The sequence below is a fragment of the Mesoplodon bidens genome, assembly GCF_964165515.1.
Source record: "Mesoplodon bidens genome assembly, chromosome: 1".
NCBI lineage: Eukaryota > Metazoa > Chordata > Mammalia > Artiodactyla > Ziphiidae > Mesoplodon > Mesoplodon bidens.
The window spans coordinates 227,180,984-227,203,514 of NC_138176.1; the positions used below are offsets into that span (position 1 = coordinate 227,180,984).

Consider the following 22,531-nt stretch of genomic DNA (forward strand, 5'->3'; position numbering starts at 1 on the left):
TACTGTTCTTTTTCCAAGTTTATTTCATAACGTTTTTGGCTTAGTCTTTCAAATTGGAGGTCTTTCTCAGATGTTTGGTGATTCTTGACTATCTGTTCATATTTAAGAGATAGACACTAAAAATCAGAGAGAAGGCTCTTTGTATTGGTTGGGGTTCACTGGAAGAGGAGTTTCTCCTTTGATTGGGAGGGGAGTCAACTTTCATTGGAGGGACTCTCGCCTCTCCCACCAACACCAGTACATGGAAACTTTTTTCCCTGCTGTTTGCTTCTCTGGGAAAGAATCCTCTGGTATATGCCAGACTGTTGGCCTTCTGGGACAGAGTGGGGGAGAACTGCAGACTGTAACTTAATCTCCCTTTTCATTTCTGAGCCTCACTCCCCGCTGCCTCTGCCTAAGCCTGGGTATGCAGTTTGTGTCACATCCCTTCATAGTTCTTGTAAATGGCAAGTGTGTTGGGCCTGGAGAGGGGTGGGTTCAACACAGATGGTCCCCTGGCTGCAAGAAGATGAGAAAGAGAGGTAGGTCCCACTCACCCCTGCTCTTACTTTCAATCAGTCCCCAGTTCTGAGCCCTGTGTCTGGCCTCACCGTCCACATAGAGGGGTCAGCTCACTTCCCATTAGTGCCCCCCTCTTCGTGGGCACTTTGAGTTATCTCATGTAACATTCACAAGTTTCTCCTCTACCGATGATGACCGAGATTCAGAAAGATTAAAAAAAAAGTCTTCCAGAGTCACACAAGTGGCTGAGATGGAATTTGACTACATTTGTATTTCTTGATAATAATAACAAAAACAAAGGCTGCTAACATTTATTGAGGATTCACCATGTATCAATCCTGAGAATGCAAAAGCTTGCTCCTCATGTGCCTAGTTGTTTGGGGGGGCACAAGGGCATCAATGGTGATTTATAAAAAAAAAAAAATTCTTGTATATCTAAAGTGTCCATCTTTTGTAGAAATAGCATATATTTTTCCCTAAATGATCTGGAAGCAAACTCTCTTTTAATAATACACTATTTTACCCATTATTCCTATATTTTCATCGCTATGCCTTTCTTTTTAGGCAAATCACTCTCTTTTGACTCTGCAACTGGAAAAAGTGATTCCAATTTTCCAACAAAAGGGGATTCATTACAGCCAGACCATAGCAGGAATCTACTACACACTGTTCTTCAGGGCTCCCTAGTTGAAATCCAGGCCCATGCCTGCTTCTGTGGCTTTGTCAGCTCCCAGGTCGGCAGGTTGGGACTGAGACTGTGTCATTTTCTGGTATGATCTACAACATACTACATGTTCCTATATTTGCAAGGCAGTTGTGAATCAATGCATAATAAAGTGGGTAAGAGCTTGGGCTCTGGGGCCACAAGCCCAGGTTTGAATCCCAGTTTCTACAAGTTTTTTTTTTTCTTCTTAACTTCGTGGCCTTGAGCAAGTGCCTTGACATCTCTGTACCTGTTTCCTCATCTGTAAAATAGAGCTAATAATAATATATCATGGGACAGCTGAGAAGATTAATGAGTAATAAATGATTTTAAAGTACTTGTCACCGTGCTAAGTTATAATAAGTGTATGATAGCAGCTAGCTACCATTTTTACTGTTGATATCTACAACCTTTAATGAATACTTACTGCATACCAGGCACATTGCTAAATGCTCAACGTACAATGTCTCATGTAATCCCCTTGACATGTTACCCCATTTACAGATGAGTGGATTAGAGCTGGGAGAACAGAGGAGGATTTTCCCTGAAACTGATGAAGCTGAGCTTCAGGGCCCCTCCTTTAACAGATCTCTGTGAGCGCTGTGGGTGCTAGGACGTGCAGGGGGAAGGAGAAGCCAGCCTGCAGTCAGAAGCACTTCTATTAAGCAACTCTGGCAATTGCCTAAAGAGATCTCAGAGAAAGGGATCTGAATTACCAAGGCCTCAGTAAGTTGTCATAATCTTTATCATTCTAAATGTTCACTTTGGGATCTAATTTTGTAAGTTTTTTCTTTTCTTTAAGAGGGTCCTTAAGTTTATGAGCTTCAGGTCTCCCAAACTCAGATCTGACTCTTAACAGAGGTGCATCCAGTCTTACTTTTAATCTCTACACCATATTATGTCCTTGCAAGATTGATTTAAGATCATAAAGTCACTTTATAGGAGTGGAGAGAATCCTCAAACTGAAAGGCTCATGGTAGCAGGGGACTAGACTGTCTTGCTGCCTGCGTTTAGCAAGGCATAATGGTTTGGTGAAGTATTAATGGGCTTCATTAATATATGTTTAAAAAGTCTTGCAAGTAACCTTCCTTCCTCTTATGGGGAATAGTGGTTTGATGTCTCTTTTATAATCTATGAATCTCCTAGTAAAGCAGTAAACTGGCAATATATTTCTGTGCTCTATTATGTTTGAACTTTTGATTTGCAAGAGTGATTTCAACATAATTTTCCTTTTGCAGAGCATGACCGCTGAAGCAAAGCAAAACCCAAAGATAAACAGCCTTCGTAAGTTTGGCCACGATAGATTTTCCAAAGCAAAGAATAAAACATCAAAATGTCCGCTTAGTGGTTCCTTGTCCTTAAGAATCCTGGGGAGAATCAGATCATCTGAAATAGAAACTCTGCTATTTTTATACCCAATTGCAAACTGGGAAGTCGCCAGGCTTTCATCTCAGCAATGAGTCTTCCTAGGAACTGGGTCTAGAATTTATTTACACTTTGGGGAAAGGTGCATTCTGAGTCATTTCAACTTTTGGTGCTCTTCCTTTTTTTGAAGAACCTTTGAATTACCTTTTAATATTTCTGATGTCCTCCACCTAGAAAGAGAAGGTGGTAGAGGAATGAAGTTGGCAAGAACCTCCCACCTTTGGGCATCACTAGTATTAATCAAATGGACAATGAGATGTGTTGGCTAGTGAACTATGCCACGCTATGTCTGTTTGCAATTCAAATCGACGACTGGCACTCCCCAAAATGGGGAGCTGGGTGGAGCCACTTTGGACCCATTTAAAATCCATCTCCTTGGCAGGCAATGCCAAAATAAAAAACCGTGCACCCACTTTTCAAATTACCATATGGTAATTACCATTTGTTGAATGCAGAACATTGTGTGAAAACACACCCTCTTCACACAGAGGCCATTGATCTATCACAGAAAAGACTTGGGAAGTCTCTAGGCCACCAACAACCTTCCCTTCATATGGCCCATTCCTTTATTTTTTCATGGATGATGAGGGGAAAGGCTTAGTGGAAATGTTATATAAACAGGTTCCAATATATTCTTGTATATGCACGTTGTATACACATCCACACACATAACCTATCTCCAAAACGCAGTGAGTCAGGGAACATGAAAACCACCTGTGTCAGAAGCATTTATTCAAATTCATTCACCAGCAACACTAAACCACTTTGACTATCGGTAGAATTCCAAATGGCTTTAAAAACTAGGAGTTTCTCCTAGAATTGCTGCAAGGGATGACAAGGTCGAATCCTCTGTTGCCGATGAATCTGATGGAGTAGGGGTTACAACACTGACTCGTTTATTGGGGGTGAGGATGACAAATAGAAGGAAAATGAATACAGTTGTATCTGAGGGAAGGAATCAGAATCAATGTGATGTGAATCTAATCTACTCGTGCCAAGCAAGCCACTTGTTGCTGGTTTCTATTAATATGGGATGTTAGGAGTTATAGGAGCCAGGACAGAGCTGGGCAGGTCCTGTCAGGTAGTTTCTCTGTCCACCTTGGTGTCTTTGTTTCACATAGTGCAGTGAGTGCATCCGGGAAGAGTGTGCAGAAAACAAGGCACAGCCTGGGTCTGGGGAAGCTGTCCTCTATCCTGTTTCACTTCCGGGAAGAGAAAGGCACAGAGGTCTTTGTTATCTGATTGTAGCCTCCAATCAATTCAGAGAAGTAGAAAGGAGACTTTATAACAGGCTAGCCCAAAAGGCATAGAGAAAATGGCTTAAAAACAGTTAATACACTTAACTAAATGTCAACTACCTTTTGAAATTAAACAAATAGGTAGGTTGAAACATTTACTTAACCATTTGGCGTGTACTAGCTGTTGCAAATTAATGAAATAGCTATGCTTCTTAAACAGCAGGAAGGGAGTTTCCAAGTGGCAAAATTATAAACAATTCCAATTAAAAAAAAGAGAGAGATAGTAAACTCTCTTTGCTCAGTTCAACAGGTATTTACTGAGCTTTTATGGGTTACTCTGTGTCCTAATTTTAGTTTCAGGCAATGTTTGATCTTTGGGAAATTGTAACATCTAAATGTGGGGACTGCCTTTACTCCGGTATAAAGAGTTGAAAATTCAGTTATATAAGGTGGTGAATTTCTTCATTAAGGAGGCCACAAAGCAGGGTTCCCTTTGTGACATTTCTTACTTCAATGACAATACTTTAATTCCTTTAGGATGAGGGTAATATTTTCCCTTTCAGGAATAGATCCACTATAATAAAGATTATTCATTTATTCATAAATAATACTTAATGAACATATATAAAATCACTCCTAGGTGCTCCATATCTGTCTTTTACAAGGTTTCTGTAAGACTCAAATGAGAAATCTATGTGACTCCACTTAAAAAATGTAAATTGCTATATATAGAGAAATACTATTTTTGTTTCATACCTGAATGAGTCACAAATACATTCAATTGCTCCCAAATATAGCAAGTTACAATTATCTGGGTCTATTTTCTTAAAGTTGTAATAGCAGCTACCACTTAATTGAGCTACAAGTGCCAACAGTGTGCTATGTGCTTTATAACATTGTGTTTAATCCCTACAATAACCTTAGGAGTTGGGTATTCTCTACCTCCTAGAAGATGAGGAAACATGAGGTCAAGTAATCTGATGAAGGTCCCGTAAATAGACAGAACTGGGATTTGGATTCAGGCCTATCTGTCTGTGAACTCATTCTATTCTATACTGTACATTTATTTTTATTGATGATGTTGTTCTTCAATTGTATTAGAGTCAAGCCACATTTACGTTATGAAAAATCAAGCAGTTTCAAGACTACCAAGTAGGATTACAGCTTCTTCTCAATCACTGAGTTGTCCGTGTGAACAGCAGTCATGGCTCCAGGCTTCGCCCCGGTTCTCCCTAAAGCAGGCCGGGCCTTTCACCTGCACTTCATTGCCTAATACGACTTCTGTCCTTAACCATGTGGCTTTTTGTCTTTTCCCTTAACCTGTCACTTCTTTCCGACGTTCTTGTGCCTGTAATGTGCTGTGGACTAAAACACCAAATAACCAAACGTACTGGAAGGTCTCTAGGGCAGTGGTTCTCAAAGTCGTGTCCATACCCCACCTGGTGAGCTAGTTTAAATACAGATTCTTGGGTCCCATCCCCAGATGTTCTCATTCAGCAGTTTTGGGAGAGTGAGGCCCAAGCATTGCTGCCTTAGGAGTAAAGAACACATACTTTGTGACTGTGAGGAATTTAGTCTCTAAGTAGCATCAATATTTGTTAACTTTCCAACGTTCACCTCGGGCCTAGATAGTTGAGATTCCTGGAGATACACACATGGCAGAAACCTGCTACTTGAGAGGCTACCTAATTTGAGTAACTGAACTTCATTTTTTTCCCTTACTTTATAAAATGCTAGATTTATTCAATAAAACAGTGACAAAAGAGCCTGAAATTACCACAAAAATGATCCCCCCCGCCCCCGCCACGAATCTTGCTTTATAGTCTGTCAAAATTCTAGGTTTCTTTCTCCTTAAAGGGCATGAGTGTGAATCCTGGTGCTTGGCCAGGTACCTGACTCCTGACAAACACCTAACCCGTGTGAGCCGCAGTCCTGCCCTCATCTTTAAAGTGGAGAGAATGGTGTCTACATCTCAGGATGGTGGGAGCTTCAGAGAGAACGCATAGAAAGTTCCTGGTAAGTAGTCGACACGTGGTCACATTTTAAAAATGAACTTCCTATAGGAATTCTAGTTGCAACTACCATAAAAGTCTGGTGGCTCTTTGAGGGACGAGATTTCATACATATATACCCCAATGTAACAGAGATGAGCACAGTGCCACAGCCTCCTGCACAGCTTAAATAAATACAATTTGCATCTTGCTGCCCACTGTTCTTACTTTGGCTGTGGACAACAGGCCTGGAAGCATCAATTTCTATGCTGCACTACAGGGGATGCGAAGATTAAAATATCAGAGACAAACCCTAAATATTGATAATGAAGTGTTATTACCTTAGTGGAAGAAACAGGCATACTAACATGAAAAAACACATTTTATTGCACTTAAGTTATAAGAAAATAAAATTTCTAAGTGAATCAAACCATAGACACAATCCCTTTAAAGGTTGTTTTCCTCCATCATGTCAGGTTGTTACATAACTAAAATTAACCAACTTGAATCTGATTGTTTTAAATCAGACTATAAATAAAACAAACAAAAAAAATAAACAGGAGGAGGAAAAAAAGATCACCTAGGATACAGTGTTAAACCACTTTCACAGTTCAGCTTGAGTTGTGGCTCTTGGAGAATGAGGCAAACCATTTGACTTTTTCATTCATTTTGCTTGTTTGCATGTGACGCCTTTACTACAAAAACTGGATAGTTTCTGCTTTGTCAGTTACTCAGAGCAATAAAACTGTAACAGTTGTTTTCCCAAATACTGTAAAACACTAAGACTGACCAGCAACTTTATTTTAACTTTGTGTTTTATATATTTTTAAAATATTTTGTCAGTTTTATTATGTATGTTCATCCATTCACCACAGCCCTCAAAAAGAAAAGTTTCTCCGCAGAACAGGCGGCAACAGCTCTGTTCCAAGGAATGTGTTTTAATTTTTGCCCAGATAAAAGAAAATAAGCTTTGCACACACTCTCAATTCTTTACTTGCAGGCAAACTTCACTCTTTATTTTCTGAAACTCTCCCATTCTCAGCCTCTTAGAGGCACAGATGGTTCAAGTTTCAGTGGCAAAAAGTCTTTTTTTTTCCGTAACCAAACTAGAGCAAATTTGGAATTCAGTCTGGGACTAAAACGTCACAGCAGAAAAAAAATAAAAAATAATAATTTGCTTTTTTTTTTTTCTTTCTTTCATTTAGCAGCATAAATAAGTTTGGCCACTGGGAGTACAGTACAGGGGTGGGACACAATCCCGTATTTGAAGACCTACTTCTAGCACCAGCATCAAGAATTAAATCCATCTCGGGACTCACAGAACCCAGGACAACTTGCCACCTTTGAGCAACACAGGCATTGCAGAGTGTATGTGGAAGCGACAGGAATAGATTAACAGAGGCTAATACTGTGATTGATTGACATTGGCAATGGTTGGCAAAAAAAAAAAAAAAAAAAGCTTTTCATGATAACTGTACAAAAACAATTCACAGTAATTTTTTTCCTTTTTAGCTTTTCCGCTCCAGAAAAATGACTTTTTGTTGCAGATGCTCTCTGGTGAGAAAGTCCACCGGTACTGTGTGGATGTTACTGCAGCTTCTTTCTAGGTCTCAGTGGTAAAAGAACAGGCTAGCAGAATCTGTAACGACGTCTCTGCAGTAACGCTGCCCAGCGACCACTGGAGAAGAAAATAAAGAAATAATTGCACCTGGTTTGATTTCGAAAGTCTCGTTTTGCAAAGCTGTCCTCAGTCCAAAGTGAAGCTTTTTCCGGGATGAGCCAGCAGGCGCCTCTCTTGTCAGTTGCGGTTTGTCATCGCTTCCTCTTTTTCTTCTGAGTCTGTAGGTCTTTTCGCTCTGTTGCCCCAATCCAACATCCTGCACCACTGAGAACAAGGGATTTTTTTTCTTTTTCTTTTCTTTTTTCTTTTTTTCTCTTTTTTTCTTTTGCAGGGGGAAGGGCAGGGAGTATGTCGTCTACACGTTGGGACGATGCCACCTTTCCTGCTCCTCACTTCATGTCCACATCAAAGTCCAGCACCAGCAGCTTGGTTTCCTCCGTCCCGTTGCGACTCCCGACTGCACACACCAGCTTTGTGTTTGAGGCTCTGATCCGCCACACGACTCCCCCGCTCCCCCCACTCTCCAATGTGACTAGGTTGCGAATAAATTCACCCGTTTTCAAGTCCCATAGTTTTACAGTTCCATCATCTGAGCTGGTAATTACAAAGTTCTTGTTGAACTGTAAACAGGTCACAGCACTCTGATGCTTGTTGGGACCTAGGCAAAACCAAAGGAATTTCGTTACTGGTTAGAAATCATGACTAAGGGTCAGTTATACTGTAATTTGTGGAGTCTATATTGGAACACACAATAAATGAAATATTTAAAACGCTGCACATTTAGAAACTGTGTTCTGAGTATTTTAGGATCGGCAGGGATGTAAGAAAATCTGGTAGCTATTTGTAACTGAAACGTTTATCTCTGAGGGTTCTGTGTTCCAGGAAGCATGGTTAGCTACCAGGCATACATTTTGTGTCCTGGTTGCATGAATGAGCACTTCTCTCGGTGTGATGTAGATAGTACCAGCATCACGTATTCTGCTCATGGACAATCTATTACCCTACCACTCTGAACTAACCAGTCAAAGGCAAAGGCTGAATGGACACTATTCCAAAACTCTGAGGAAGAGACAAAATCATTGAGTAAAAAAGCTGCAGTATAGCCCAGCAGATGGCCTCGATGGAAAAAAAAAACACTTTCTAAGGGCTATGACTAATAAAAAGAAGTGAATCATGATATCAGAAGTTAACACTGCTGTGCCTCATTTAGTATTAGCGGCTTTCACATGTTTCTTCCTCTAGTTCAGTGGGCACTGTGAATCCTTTCCATCCTACTCCCACTCCTACTCAAGTCAGAGTGGAAAGGCTCATAAACTTATCCAACATAAGTTTTCATTTTGTACGAGGTTAACTCTTTCTGTGACACAAAAGCTCCATATTTCTCTTTTGACCAACAATCTCATTTTTAAGAAACACAACTAAAGGTGGGTAGCCAATATTTACCTTGCAATGTTTGTAAACACTGTCCTGTTTTGATATCCCAGATTTTAACTGTAGAATCTGCATTCCCAGAGACAAGAATGTTGTCTTTGAGTTCCATGCCGCTTGTTAACGACTGGTGTCCTGTTAACGTGTGAATGCAATTCCCTGTCTCCACATCCCAAACTCGGATTGATGTATCAAGAGATCCACTCACCACATGGATGCCATCAAACTACAACAGACACAGTTTATTAGACTAGAAGTGTACATATTCTTGATATTATTTATTGACCTTAATCCTAAAAGGGGACGGGAGTAAAGCATGAGAACAAAATGCCAGGAACAAAAGGAGGTACTAGGACAAAGTGCACGCAATCAAGCAACTCCACAGGGCATGTTCTCAGAAGCTTCTACCAGAAATGCTAAATTTTTATGGCCAGTGGCTTCAAACTAGATGCAGGAACAATTTTCAAAAAACCACCTAAAATGAACATATTATTTTCAGATCGTCTGGCCACATTTACTAGCTACATACCATGAATGATTCAATATGGATTGCCATTTGAGTTTTACTTCCCAATAGGAAGCTTAAACTGCTGACGTGGTTTATGAATAAAGGGTGTGCTTATCAACACCTATGGCATGAAAAGGGCTGGAGATAGCTTTCATGATATTTCAAAGTAAGTTCCATTAAAAATTGTATGTAAAATAAAAATTTCATTTACAAGAACCTAATGCTATTTAGGAAATGTGCCAACAGATAATTATATCTGGAATTAGAAGTGGTGGCATTTTGAGAACAAAAGCAAACTATATACAGCATCTCTTCTCCAGCTTCCCAGTTATACCCAAAGTCAACAAATACCTACCAATTCCCAGATCTATAATAATGTTACCACCTCTTTCCTCAATCTAATGGCTTATTTAAATAAGATTATTATATTCATTAAGGTTCGAACATATCACGAAACATACAAACAATTGCATCCAATTCCCTCTCCTCCCAATTCATAACCTTTTCTAAGTTAACAGACATCTTTATTATATGTCAATATTTCATGACATGGACAGTAAGTATTCCATCAGTTAAGATACAAATACCCCAACGACAGAACTGAGAGCCCTGGGACTACATACTAATTTGCTGATTACTAATGGGCAGTAACTGGTAAACAAGCTATGCAAGTAACAGGAAATACAGCTGACTCTTGAACAACATGGGTTTGAACCGGGAGGGTCCACACCTATACTCGTATTTCTTTCGCTAAATACCTACTACACAATCCCAGGTTGGTTGAATTCTTGGATGTGGAACTGCAGATACGGAGGGCCAACTGTAAAGTTATTCGAGGATTTTCGACTGGAGTTGGGGGTGGGGGTGGGGTGGTTGGTGCCCCTGACTCCTAAGTTGTTCAAGGGTCAACTGTATTTTTGAATTGAAAATGTTGTCTTTCACGAAACGAAACAAGATCTATTTTCTAAACTTGCTATTAGTCTAGTTATTTATGTCAAAATATGGCAATCTATTCTAGAACATCAGGTTCAAATGAAAACAAACCAAACATCAGTTTAAGTCACATTTACTTCTTCATGACTACAAACCAGCACTTCCACCTTGAATGGGGATGGAATCACAATTACATGCTCCATCAACTTCCAGCTATCAAGGCAAAGGGGCAACTGTCGGCCAAATTAATCCTCTAAGAAGTTTATTAAAATCCAGGTTATTCTCCTATGAGACCATCTACCCATGAATTAACACAGCAAAATTTAGGGCCCCAAAGTCTCAGGTTCCAAGAAAAATATTTGTATTTTAGAGGAAAATCAATCACAGAAAAATTGAAACAAATCATTTAAATAATTTCAAAATTTATGCTTTCTTCATGCCAATTTTAAAGTATACGTAGGGACTTCCCTGGTGGCACAGTGGTTATGAATCCACCTGCCAGTGCAGGGGACACGGGTTCGAGCCCGGGTCTGGGAAGACCCCACATGCCACGGAGCAACTAAGTCCATGTGCCACAAGTACTGAGCCTGCACTCTAGAGCCCACGAGCCACAACTACTGAGCCTGCACTCTAGAGCCCACGAGCCACAACTACTGAAGCCTGCGCCTAGAGCCCATGCTCCGCAATGAGAAGCCCGCGCACCGCAACAAAGAGTAGCCCCCGCTCGCTGCAACTAGAGAAAGAATGTGCACAGCAACAGAGACCCAATGCAGCCAATAAATAAATAAAGTTTATTTAAAAAAAATAAAGTATATGTAAACAGAATAATTTGATTCACCTTTTTTTGGACTGTATTGGATCAGCAATCTGACAGTGATTATGAGTAAGACAACCTTATGACTCATCAACAGAGCAGCTCAGGAGAGAGCAGGAGAGACAGGTCTCTTACCTGTAACGAGTAGACCCTGTTGGTGTGCCCCTGCAGTGTGTGCAGACAGGTCTCCGTCTCCGGGTCCCACACCTTCACCATAAAGTCATACGCTCCACTCACAACCCTTCTGCCATCATATTGAACGCAGCGGACCGCTGCTACATGACCCATCAAAACATGTAAACACTGGCCTGTCTCAATATCCCAAACCCTAAGGGTGGCATCTCGAGAACCACTAACAACTCTGTAGGGGGGAAAACAGAAAAAAGAATGTATTAGAATTTTGATATTGTGAGAAAACATGATACATAAAATGTCTGTGGTTATTAAAACTTTTTTTCCTTTTCTTAAGCAGGAATACCTGTTTTCAAAATAAATACATACTATGTAAAACCTTGATATATAAACATGCAAAAGTTGAGTTACCCTGATTGGGATGGGAAGTTGGAAAGCCTAGAATTCTGCCTGTTTGATTCCTCCACCTATGAGGGACCCAGGAGCACCTTGGGGTCCTGTGGAACAGTTTTAAGGCTACTGTACTGTAATTAGAAATGACAAAGAGGAAGAAGAGGAAGATGAAGTCAAAGAAGATAAAGAAGCAGCAGCGGAAGCAGCCAGCTCTAAACACATACAATAAGATCTTGACTTAAGAAATAAAACGTTAGTGTGGGCAATATGTGTAAAATGCTAATGGGTGGCAGTATTTTGAAAAACTTAAATTTTCTTCTTTATTCTTTCTGTCATTTCCTCCAATTTTAATTATGAGCACAAAGTCCCTTTGTGACTAGGGAAAAAATTCAATAAAGGTTTTTCAACAAAACAAATCAGAATCTGGAATTTAAACAGCTAAACATATGAGCTTTACACCATATACTCTGGTTAAGTTAACCAGTTTTAAACATGTCCTCAAACAAAGGCTGCTTATGTTTATATTTAAAAATATTCTGTAGGCTACTGGGGCATTAAGACATACAGATTTTTAGAACATACACGCGTAGGGGCAACAGAAATCCCTTAAAACTCTGACCTAACATTTATTCTCTTCCGAAGACCAGAGTGATACAAATATGGCAATCACCTTTGGATTACAAAGGAGAGTTGAAAACTCAGATGTCTTTAATGTCATTCCTAAGAGATTAAGAAAGGCCAGAGTTTCCACCTTTGGAACAGTAGAAAATGGAAGCATTGAGCGATTTAAGTCAGAACATAATGGAAACTGAAATGCAAGGTCTCTTGATACCAATCCCCCCCCCCCAATTTTAATAGTAGAGCACATTGTTCAAAGTAGATTCAAATTACAAGTGAGAAGGTACTTTTCTGCACATATTACAAATCTAAAGTGAAATCTGCTAAATGTAATGGTTCTTGATAAAGAAGATGCCATGGACAGAATGAATTAACGGTAAAAACTGGAGTGGATTCACTGTGAGGACCCTTCAGAGAGACCTTTTCTGACAAGGGAGGTAGAAATCACATCTGTTTAACAGGGGTACCGTGAAGACACGCTAATGGAAGACAGAAAGGACTTTAATAGGAGGGCTCTGTAGGAGAAGATAAAAGCAACAGCAAAGATGCCGAGAAGAAAAAGGCAAGCAGTCTGGTTTGGCTTAAACTATTTTGAAAACTGGATTGAGGGTTTCTTCCTTAATTCAGTAGGCAACAGTAGGCTCCCAAAGGGCAGCGGTACTACTGTAATGAGAGGAGGTTCTCTGCAGCTGTGTAAAAGGTGACCGAGTTTGAAAGCTCTGTCAGTAGTTCAGGTGATAGGTAATGAGAGAATAAGTTAAAACCCACAGGCCTCAGCTTTTGCCCAGACACAGGGGATATGATGGAGTGGGGGAAGGGTGGTGGGTAATTAAAAAGACTCAGAGACTTGAAGCCTGAATTACGGAATGTGTCCCGCTACTGGAAATATATGCCCCCCCCCAATTTTTTTGAAGATGATGAGTCATCAAAGATTTAGAACGATAAAGTAAGGTGTTAGTCAAGATCAGAGAACAGGGTTTCAAGGTGGAAGCCAACAGCACATCAAATGAGGACGGACATTTAAAGGCAACACCCGACTGCCTGATTCTAAGGCAACACACTGCTGCTTTCCTAGCAGAGAAATATCTGCAGTTGAATGATGAGTCTAATTTAGGAGCGTATTATCACTATCTCTCTGTTAGACATAGTAAGTACTGTACAACGGAACTCTATACAAAAGGCCCCAAGTTCACAAGTAACAGAGGAAGAATTCCCAACCCCTACAGGGTTTCCCCTACCTTTTTTCATGGAGATGCATACAACGTACAGTGGAAGTATGCCCATATAAGGTGTGTATACATTCTCCCGTCTCCGCATTCCACACTTTGAGAGTCCGATCTGTAGATCCACTAATAATGATATTGTCTCTCATCTGTGATGACCATACTCCACCTGTGTGTCCCACTAATGTCCTCAGACACTGCAAAAACACTTAAGATGATTACTTTTGGGTAGAAAGAAAAACAATGTAAATAACATTTCAGCAGTTCATTAAAATCTGAAGTAAAGTTATTTACTCAGTTGGCATGTTTGGCATATTAGAAAATAATTTTTCACATCAATATAACATGATCCCATCACTGTGTATTTCTTTGTTTACTCAGCAGCACTGCATATTATACACACACACACAGTCGAGGAACAAGTATGTAGACAGTAAACCTTTCTCACTAAAGTATGACAACTCCGGCCTGGCCTCTTTGATAAAATAATACTAAAATTGCAACTTGGTTTCTTCCATGGGAATGGATTCAGTGAAAGAATGCCAACAGAGTTGGGTGTGGCAACATTCCACATTTCATCTGAATCTGCCCCAAGGCAGTAGTTAGGGTACTTCTAGGCAAGGTACTTCTAGACAAGTAAAGACAGACACTAAAACCCTGAAATAAATCCAAAACTAATATTACACTATGGAAATACGAAGCAGTTTTAAAAAAACTTTTACATCTGACTTGGAATATTTAGAAGATTCTTGCCCAAGAATCAACACGTTATAAGACATTTTAAAAGACAGATTTCCTCCTCCCCACACACTTTCTTCTATTCTTTTTTAGGTGGTCAATTACCTAATTCAAGAAAATATTTTCCATTGGACAGATAAAAATAAGTATTCAGTAGAGAACCATTAAAGTATAATATTGTATGAAGTGAAACTGACTGCCTGGACTGCTTTGTTTCCTTCAAACTCCTATTTAAATAACTAGCCTGCTTAACTTCTATCTTACAGGGTTTGAGATAAATCAAAATTAACATGATGTATTTAACTTTTAAACTATAGGTAGGTTATCAACAAAGTTTACAAGGAAAAAATATATCCCTCAGTCATATTTTTGAAAAAGATTAAAAAGGAAGGAGATATAACTTTGATGGTTAATAAAAGTGGGAAAAATTAACCCCCCAAAAAGAAAAAAAAAGCACATCTGTAAAATCTTAAAATAGCTAAGTCACAAAGATAGACAAACTATTTAAATGAAGAAGAAACTAATGACATCCCTATCATGAGAAACATCATTTTCATGCCAAGAAAAAAGCTGAATTAGAAGCTCTGGTATTTGCTATCAAAATAAGCTAGACTCAAAAATGAATCCTTGTTTTCCTTTCACTGGTTGATCCTTGTAAAGGTAGGTACCAAATGGTGACTTTACGAAGTGTAGAGAGAAGTACACTTACTTTGCCTGTGACTGCTGACCAAACTTTTAAAGTGTTGTCATCAGAACCACTAACTATTCGGTTACCACAAAACTGTAAGCACGTGATCACATGATCATCATGTCCTTTCAGCACCTACAACATAGATGTACAGATCAGAAGTATGTTACTACATTATGTTTTTTAAAATACTGGTGAAAAGAAAAATGAGGCCATAAATAGCAACAGTAATCCATAGTCTATTTCCAGAGTAAAAATTTGTATAAAATATGAAGCATCCTTCCTGGCGGATGAATTAAGTATTAAACATTTTATTGTTTCCATATTCTATTATTTATACTTGAGACATCAACTATTAAATTTTTACTCAGTCAAGACCTCATAAATATGGTTCAAACACAAACGTATTTTATAATCATCTATTTTATCCGCTCAAACCAAAAGAATATGCACTTAAGTTGTGCAATTTTGACACACAAAAACAAAAGCACCTACTAAGTAGAAAGACAATAATCAACTTTTTCAACTTAAAACAAAAAAGCCTGTCATAATGTATACGTTTTAATACAAAATGTCTCCCCAAATCGCTTTTTTCCAGTTGAAAAAAATATAGCTAAGGATTTCAAGTATTTTTGCCATTCTTTATATAATTGAAATGTTATAAGGCAGAAAATCAGAATTATGCTTAAATTTATAAAATTAAAACACACAAAAGCCATCAAAAAACCCCCCAAACATGGGTACTCCTCAGAAAATCATGCTTAGTCAGAGAGGGAGCAAATTCTTAGGCTGTATGTATATGACACAAAATTCAACAGGATATTCAGAAATTTTCATTTACGTGCAATAGACAGAACAACACGTAAGTCAATTCATCTTTTATTCAAGTACAATTAGTTGTCAGACTAGAGATATTAGCACAGAGGAATACTGTCAGTTACATTTTCAGTTATTTTAAAATATATTGTTTTCTTTCTACAGGACATGGGTTGTCAAATTATACTGCTTGTCAGATATGAAAGAGTACACTACGTACTAACACTGATTAATGGTCTCTGTTACACCATGCAAGAGTTCAGTTACCTTAGGAGACTTGAGTTCTCCTCGCCTCCAGTTAGTATCAATTCTGTGCTGCCTGATGTATGCACTTTTCCACGGACTGTGTATGAAACCTGGTTTTATTACTTTTCTTCTCTTGATGTGCAATGGTTCATCAATACCTAAGGTTTAGAAAATTTAGAGTATAATTGCCTTCACCGATAATACAAATTACACATTTTATAATGCATCTCATTTTCTCCTATGCTGAAAACCACTGAAATGCAGAACACTAATTTCTAACACTGTTATTACGAGACACTAATGTAAATTTGCAATCTGTATGGCATGTTTTCTACTGACTATTTCACTTCTCTCAGAATAATTCTATGAAATGTTGGTGAGGATGTGGAGAAACTGGAACCCTTGTGCAATGCTTGTGGGACTATAAAATAATGTAGCTGCTACGGAAAACAGTATGGAGGTTACTCAAAATAAATTAACCATAAAATTACCATATGATCCAGCAATTCCACTTCTGAACATACACCCAAAAGAACTGAAAGCAGGGACTTGAACAGGTATTTGTACATCCATGTTCGTAGCAGCATTATTTATAACAGCCAAGAGGTGGAAGCAACCGAAGTGTCCATTGATGGATAAATGGAGAAAAAAGTGTGGTATATACATACAATGGAATGTTTAGTCTTAAAAAAGGAGGGAATTCTGATACATTTGGATGAACCTTGAAGACATTATGCTAAGTGAAATAAGACAGTCACAAAAAGACAAATACTGTATGATTCCACTTATATGAGGTCCCTAGAGTCATCAAATTTATAGAGACAGAAAACAAAATGGTGGTTGCCAGTGCTGCAGGGAAGAGGAATAGGGAGTTACTGTTAAATGGGTATGGAGTTGCAGCTGGGGAAGATGATAAAGTTCTGGAGATGGATGGTGGTGATGGTTCCATAGCAAAGTCAGCGTACTTAATGCCGCTGAACTATACACTTAAAAATAGTGAAAGTGATAAATTCTATTTTATGTATAAATTATCACAATTTTAAAAAGTCATTAAAATAATGATTCTATGAGAAGGTATGGCAGGGATAATTAATCCCACTTTATATATATCTGAGAAGAGAAGGTTTCACTGAGTAGTCCAAGCCACAGACAGGGCAGAGGCAGGATTAGAAACTAAGTATCCTGGATCTTCCTTTACCTCTCAGCTTTACTAAAGAGAACCTATAGCGCATCTGTCCTACACTCTATGATTCTTTCTTAAAAATTTTGCTTGTCGGGGCTTCCCTGGTGGCGCAGTGGTTTGAGAGTCCGCCTGCCAATGCAGGGGACGCGGGTTCATGCCCCGGTCCGGGAAGATCCCACATGCCACGGAGCGGCTGGGCCCATGAGCCATGGCCGCTGAGCCTGGGCGTCCAGAGCCTGTGCTCTGCAATGGGAGAGGCCCCAACAGTGAGAGGCCCGCGTACCGCAAAAAAAAAAAAAAAAAAAAAAAAAATTTTGCTTGTCGAAGGCAAATAATATTTTTGCATAATTTTTTCAAAAGTAATATTTTTCTAGATGCCTGCTGGAAAGAAAAAATGTCCTTTCTTAATATGGATGATACCTACTCCATTACTAGGAAAGGGGATTTTTTTTTTTTTTTTTAAACAGGTCTCAGAACACAGGCTCCATAGTGGGAAGAAAATGGGACTTTACTACTACAGTCCCAGGATTTAAGAATATCTAGCACATAAGAGGTGCTCAAGAAATATTTGTGGAAGAAATGAATAGACTACAAATATTTGAGTATTTAATTGCTAGTTTAATTTGGGGGTTCTCTTTAAATTGTCCTCATCTTGACTTTCTCATTGTTTATTAATTCTACTGGAGACTGGGAAGCAAATGAGATATATTCACTATTAGTTACAGTACTCACTAAAGGGGTTAGTGGCAAGATTTGGCACATTTGAATGTGTGGAATAACATGTGGATTTTATACAAGTAGGTGAATGTAAATGAAGACGTAGTCTTGATTCTTTGATAGGCTGCCAAAGTTCTCTTTTTTAGTTTATCCACCACTTTATTCTATGTGCACATAAAACTTATTATTATTTTTCAGAATCACTTTGCTTTTTCGAACTACAAAATATTTTCTCTCTGTGATTTTGAACCTTACCCTCTTCTTTACATTTCTCTCTCCAGAGAAGGTTGTCTTCAGCCAAAATTCTCCAGTAGCGACATGTCTGAGCCGCTTGTAGCAGGTCTTTGGGTTCCAGGAATGAAAGCACATAAAGTGCAAGCTATGAAAAGAAAAAGCATAGTATACCATGTGTCTCTTTTTAACTATAAAAAATAAGTTAATTATTCCCTATAGTATAAAGTACTTATAGATAAATGTAATATAATTTTACATTCTAATTTCTAAAATTATGAAAGGCAGTACCTTCTAATATTCAATTTTAACAAATACATACCAGATTTAAAAACACCCTATTGGTTTTTATGAACTTCACCCCACTAACTCCTCACCTCTTCAAGGAATACTTATTAAACCTCACTGCCTCTTCTCTTGCCTTTGCTCTGTGAACCTCATCTCAAGAATTCTACTATTTATTTATATATTTTTTTACTTTATTAGTTGTTTAAATTTTGTCTTTTTCTGTCCTCACTACAATATAATTTCACTTAAGAAATGAGATTCCTGTATACTCTGTGTGGCATAATTTCAGAATCCTTCAGATAGTTAGATATAATTAATAGTTCTTTATTGTATCAAACTTTATATCACAGTGATGAACTTTTCAAACATTTAATCCTTTACTGAAAATGACAAAAGGGAACAATTATTAAACTGCTCCCTAGACCTATAAAAGTAATTGGGTTCTCATTCCTTTATATTGCTTATGGAGATTTTCTGGATGGGCCAGATAGAGTTGTATATTTGAGTTAAGTCTTTGATATATCACTGATTTAAAAATATTGTTTCCAATACTGGCAAACTGTCAATTTTTTTTCCAGTGTGTAAAGTCAATTCAAATAAATAAAAGAAAAGGAAATAGAAGAAAAAGGAGAACGACAGCTTCCGACTCTGCTCATTCAATTAGCCTCACAAATCACATAAAAATTTAAATTATGATATTAGGACAGAGTGATCTAAACAGAGCAGCAAAGTTTACTTTCACATGAACTAAGTGACAAAGATTAAAACAAACTATCATTTAAGGGGCCTAGGGTCATATAGGGAGTAAAAGCACAATCTGAATTATTTTTTGATGGTAAACAGGAATTACATGAAATAAATTATGCTTTCCCAATGACTTTGTATCAATATATATACAGAGTTCATCATTAATCACATATTTATTGAGTATATTCTATACAGAAAGTACTTCAACCAGTCAGTATTCAACTTAATACTACTATTGATAAATGACAGTGAAAAATTTTGTGAAATAATTATTTTTGGTCTATCAGAGACGACCATTCAGTATTATATACAGAAACCGAGTCATTTAAAATGAAAAGGCATAACTATATTAAACAATCCATATATGCGTGTGTGTTCACACATACATACACATATACAAATATACACATACATACATAACTCAACAATATATTTTTTAAATGGATACCCCATAAACCAATTAATTTTGAAACTATCAATCAATCAAAGCCTAGACAAGTTTGCTTAGTGTCAGTCTTAACACCATACTATTAATCTTCTATGTGAAACTGATATTTAACATAGAAATTATCAGGCACAAAGTTATATTTGTGGAAAAGAGATGCTAGTTAATGCCCAAGATATTGAGAATGGTCATATGAAAAAGCCTACTCTTATTTTAGCTATCCAGCTGAAGCAGAAATCAGGTAATTTATAGAAACATTCAATGGATCCTAAATGTTAAGAAACAAATCCAGAGCAGGTTAGATTTATCCCCAAATCAACAGGTAAAATTTCCTTCATTACTGGTGATTAAGGGATCATCTAGTCCAGTGTCTGCATGCATTAAAAAGAAATGTAAAGAAACACTCAGGTGCTAAGGCAATTTGAAGTGCTAACTTCATAGGTAACTGGCACCCATTCCTTTAAAATAGCAAAGTCCCTAAGTCAACCATAAACTTCAACTTATTAAATGTTTGTCCATGCCATCAAAACATCCCTGTATTACAGAAAATACGCATAGCATGGGACTTCCCTCGTGGTCCAGTGGTTGAGAATCTGCCTTCCAATGCAGGGGACAAGGGTTCGATCCCTGGTTGGGGAACTAAAATCCCACATGCTGTGGGATAACTAAGCCCACGCTCAGCAACTACTGAGCCCGTGCACTCTAGAGCCTGCATGCCACTACAGAGCCCGCACGCCACTAGAGAGCCCGCAAGCAGCAACTACTGAGCCCGTGCACTCTGGAGCCCACACATCACAACTAGAGAGAAGCCCACGTGCCACAACTAGAGCAGCCCACATGCTGCAGTGAAGATCCCTCATGCCGCAACTAAGACCTGATGCAGCCAAATAATAATTTTTTTTAAAAAAGAGAAAATATACATAGAAAAATATGAATAAGAAAATCAGAACCAGGAAAAATATAAATAGAAAAGGTTTAAACTAGAGGAAAAGTAGAACACAAATATACTGGCAACAGTATTTTACATGGTTTTTTAATTAGGCTGCCAAGCAAAAAGAAAACAGCAATTAGTTATACCAGTTCCTCAAAAGAAACAAGGTTTTGTCATGTAGGGTTCCTTATAGGGGACAGAGAGTGGCCATTGTTCCAAACTACATCTCTACAATACCACAGAGGGGGTTACAGGTTTCTTGGAGCCAAATCAAATGCTCTAGCTAATGCAGTTTTCTATTAATTTGTATTAAAGATAAACTCTTGATTAGTAATTCTTCCTAAGGACTACTTCCACACAAGAAAAGCTCTTAAATCGAAAATTTATTTCAGATGATTATCTTTTCTTCGGCCAAACTTGTCATTTCAATGAGAGTTGCTGTTTTTTGTTTTTCAGTATAACTTATATTGGGTTGGCCAAAAAGTTCATTCGGTTAGTGAATACATTGTTCAGTAAAATTCCTGGTGAAAATGAAAAAACGTGTCTTTTATTTTTACTTAAAACCGAAAAAACTTTTTGGCCAACCCAATATAAAAGACCACCATATTATATTTAAAAAGTAGCTAATACTTCCCCAGAATTGCTATATTTCAGTGGATTGAAATAGTGAAAGAAAAAGAAAAGAAAAGAATAAAGAAAATGTTGGCCAATCCTATGTTAAGAATTTAGGTTTTGTTCTAGATCATCTACTATATCACTATGCTTTCCTTGGCGTTTACTTACAAAATAAGGATAGTGCTCTTTATCACAAGTCTCCCATGTGAGACTAGTGAGATTTCTGTCAAGGTTTTTGAGATTAATAAGTAAATGTTGGTAAAGAGCTTTGAGATCTGTTGAAAGGAATTATAAGAAAATTACTATAAGTCCGTTTCCTGACACAAAGGTAATACTGTTTTAAATAATGATAGTACTTAGTCTCCAATAAGATGTTAAGTTTCCTTAAGGACTTAGATCTATACCATTATTTCTCTACATATAAAATAAAGCATTTTGAGCTTCCCTGGTGGCGCAGTGGTTGGGGGTCCGCCTGCCGATGCAGGGGACACGGGTTCGCGCCCCGGTCCGGGAGGATCCCACATGCCGCGGAGCGGCTGGGCCCATGAGCCATGGCTGCTGAGCCTGCGCGTCCGGAGCCTGTGCTCCGCAACGGGAGAGGCCACAGCAGTGAGAGGCCCGCGTACCGCAAGAAAAAAAAGAAAAAAAAAAAAAAGCATTTTTCAAATTTTCTAGCAGTTAAAACTATATTCAATATCCTTTGATAAACCATAATGGAAAAGCATATGAAAAAGAATGTATATGTATGTATAACTGAGTCACTTTGCTGTATAGTAGTAATTAACACAACACTGTAATTCAACTATACTTCAATAAAAAACAAATTAAAAAAGGGGGGGGACAGGTGCCATGCTAAGTCAGGCTCACTCATTCTATCTAGCAAAGCTTCTTTCCCCTCAGGCAATCTTCAAAGGAACACTTAATTCAAGAAAATCTTTACTGCCCTGGTTATGGATAATTTGTGCTTAAATTTTAGATTTTTAAGAATACTTTTATATTCTTCTGATTTCAAATCACTTTTTTTTGTGTTACAAAGCTACTATGGAAATCCAAATAAAGAAAAAACGAAACAAAATAAAAACCTCACAATCTTTAGACATAAGAGGACAAACTAGACTGAGAAAAAGGCTATATTTTAACAAAAATACTACCTTCTAAAATATGAAGGATATCAAGGAAAACTATGAAAAATATATCAAAGGTGAATAAATTCAGTTTCAGTCAAATACTTATAAAAGTGCTTCCTATTATTACCACCCTTCTGGAAGCAAAGAGAGAGAGCTTATGCCATTTTCATAAGCGAAATCTATCCAAAGGGGTCAGTTTTAGAATGAGCCAGCAAGAATAAAGATTTTTTT

The 22,531-nt window shown here is 38.0% G+C and overlaps 1 protein-coding gene across 8 annotated transcripts in view; it reads right to left on the reverse strand.

Annotated features, from left to right (window-relative positions):
- Positions 1 to 6,227: 6,227 nt before the first annotated feature.
- Positions 6,228 to 22,531, reverse strand: part of FBXW7 (F-box and WD repeat domain containing 7) — a 208,989-nt gene continuing 192,685 nt past the window's right edge. For all 8 annotated transcript variants that reach the window (XM_081251107.1, XM_081251106.1, XM_081251104.1 and 5 more), the window contains 7 exons: positions 18,172 to 18,295; positions 16,038 to 16,174; positions 14,976 to 15,089; positions 13,544 to 13,725; positions 11,298 to 11,523; positions 8,923 to 9,133; positions 6,228 to 8,137 (listed from right to left, as the gene is read on the reverse strand). In XM_081251107.1, coding sequence (XP_081107233.1) covers positions 7,869 to 8,137; positions 8,923 to 9,133; positions 11,298 to 11,523; positions 13,544 to 13,725; positions 14,976 to 15,089; positions 16,038 to 16,174; positions 18,172 to 18,295 — 1,263 coding nt within the window. In that variant the 3' untranslated portion in view covers positions 6,228 to 7,868. The remainder of the gene's footprint in view (positions 8,138 to 8,922; positions 9,134 to 11,297; positions 11,524 to 13,543; positions 13,726 to 14,975; positions 15,090 to 16,037; positions 16,175 to 18,171; positions 18,296 to 22,531) is intronic.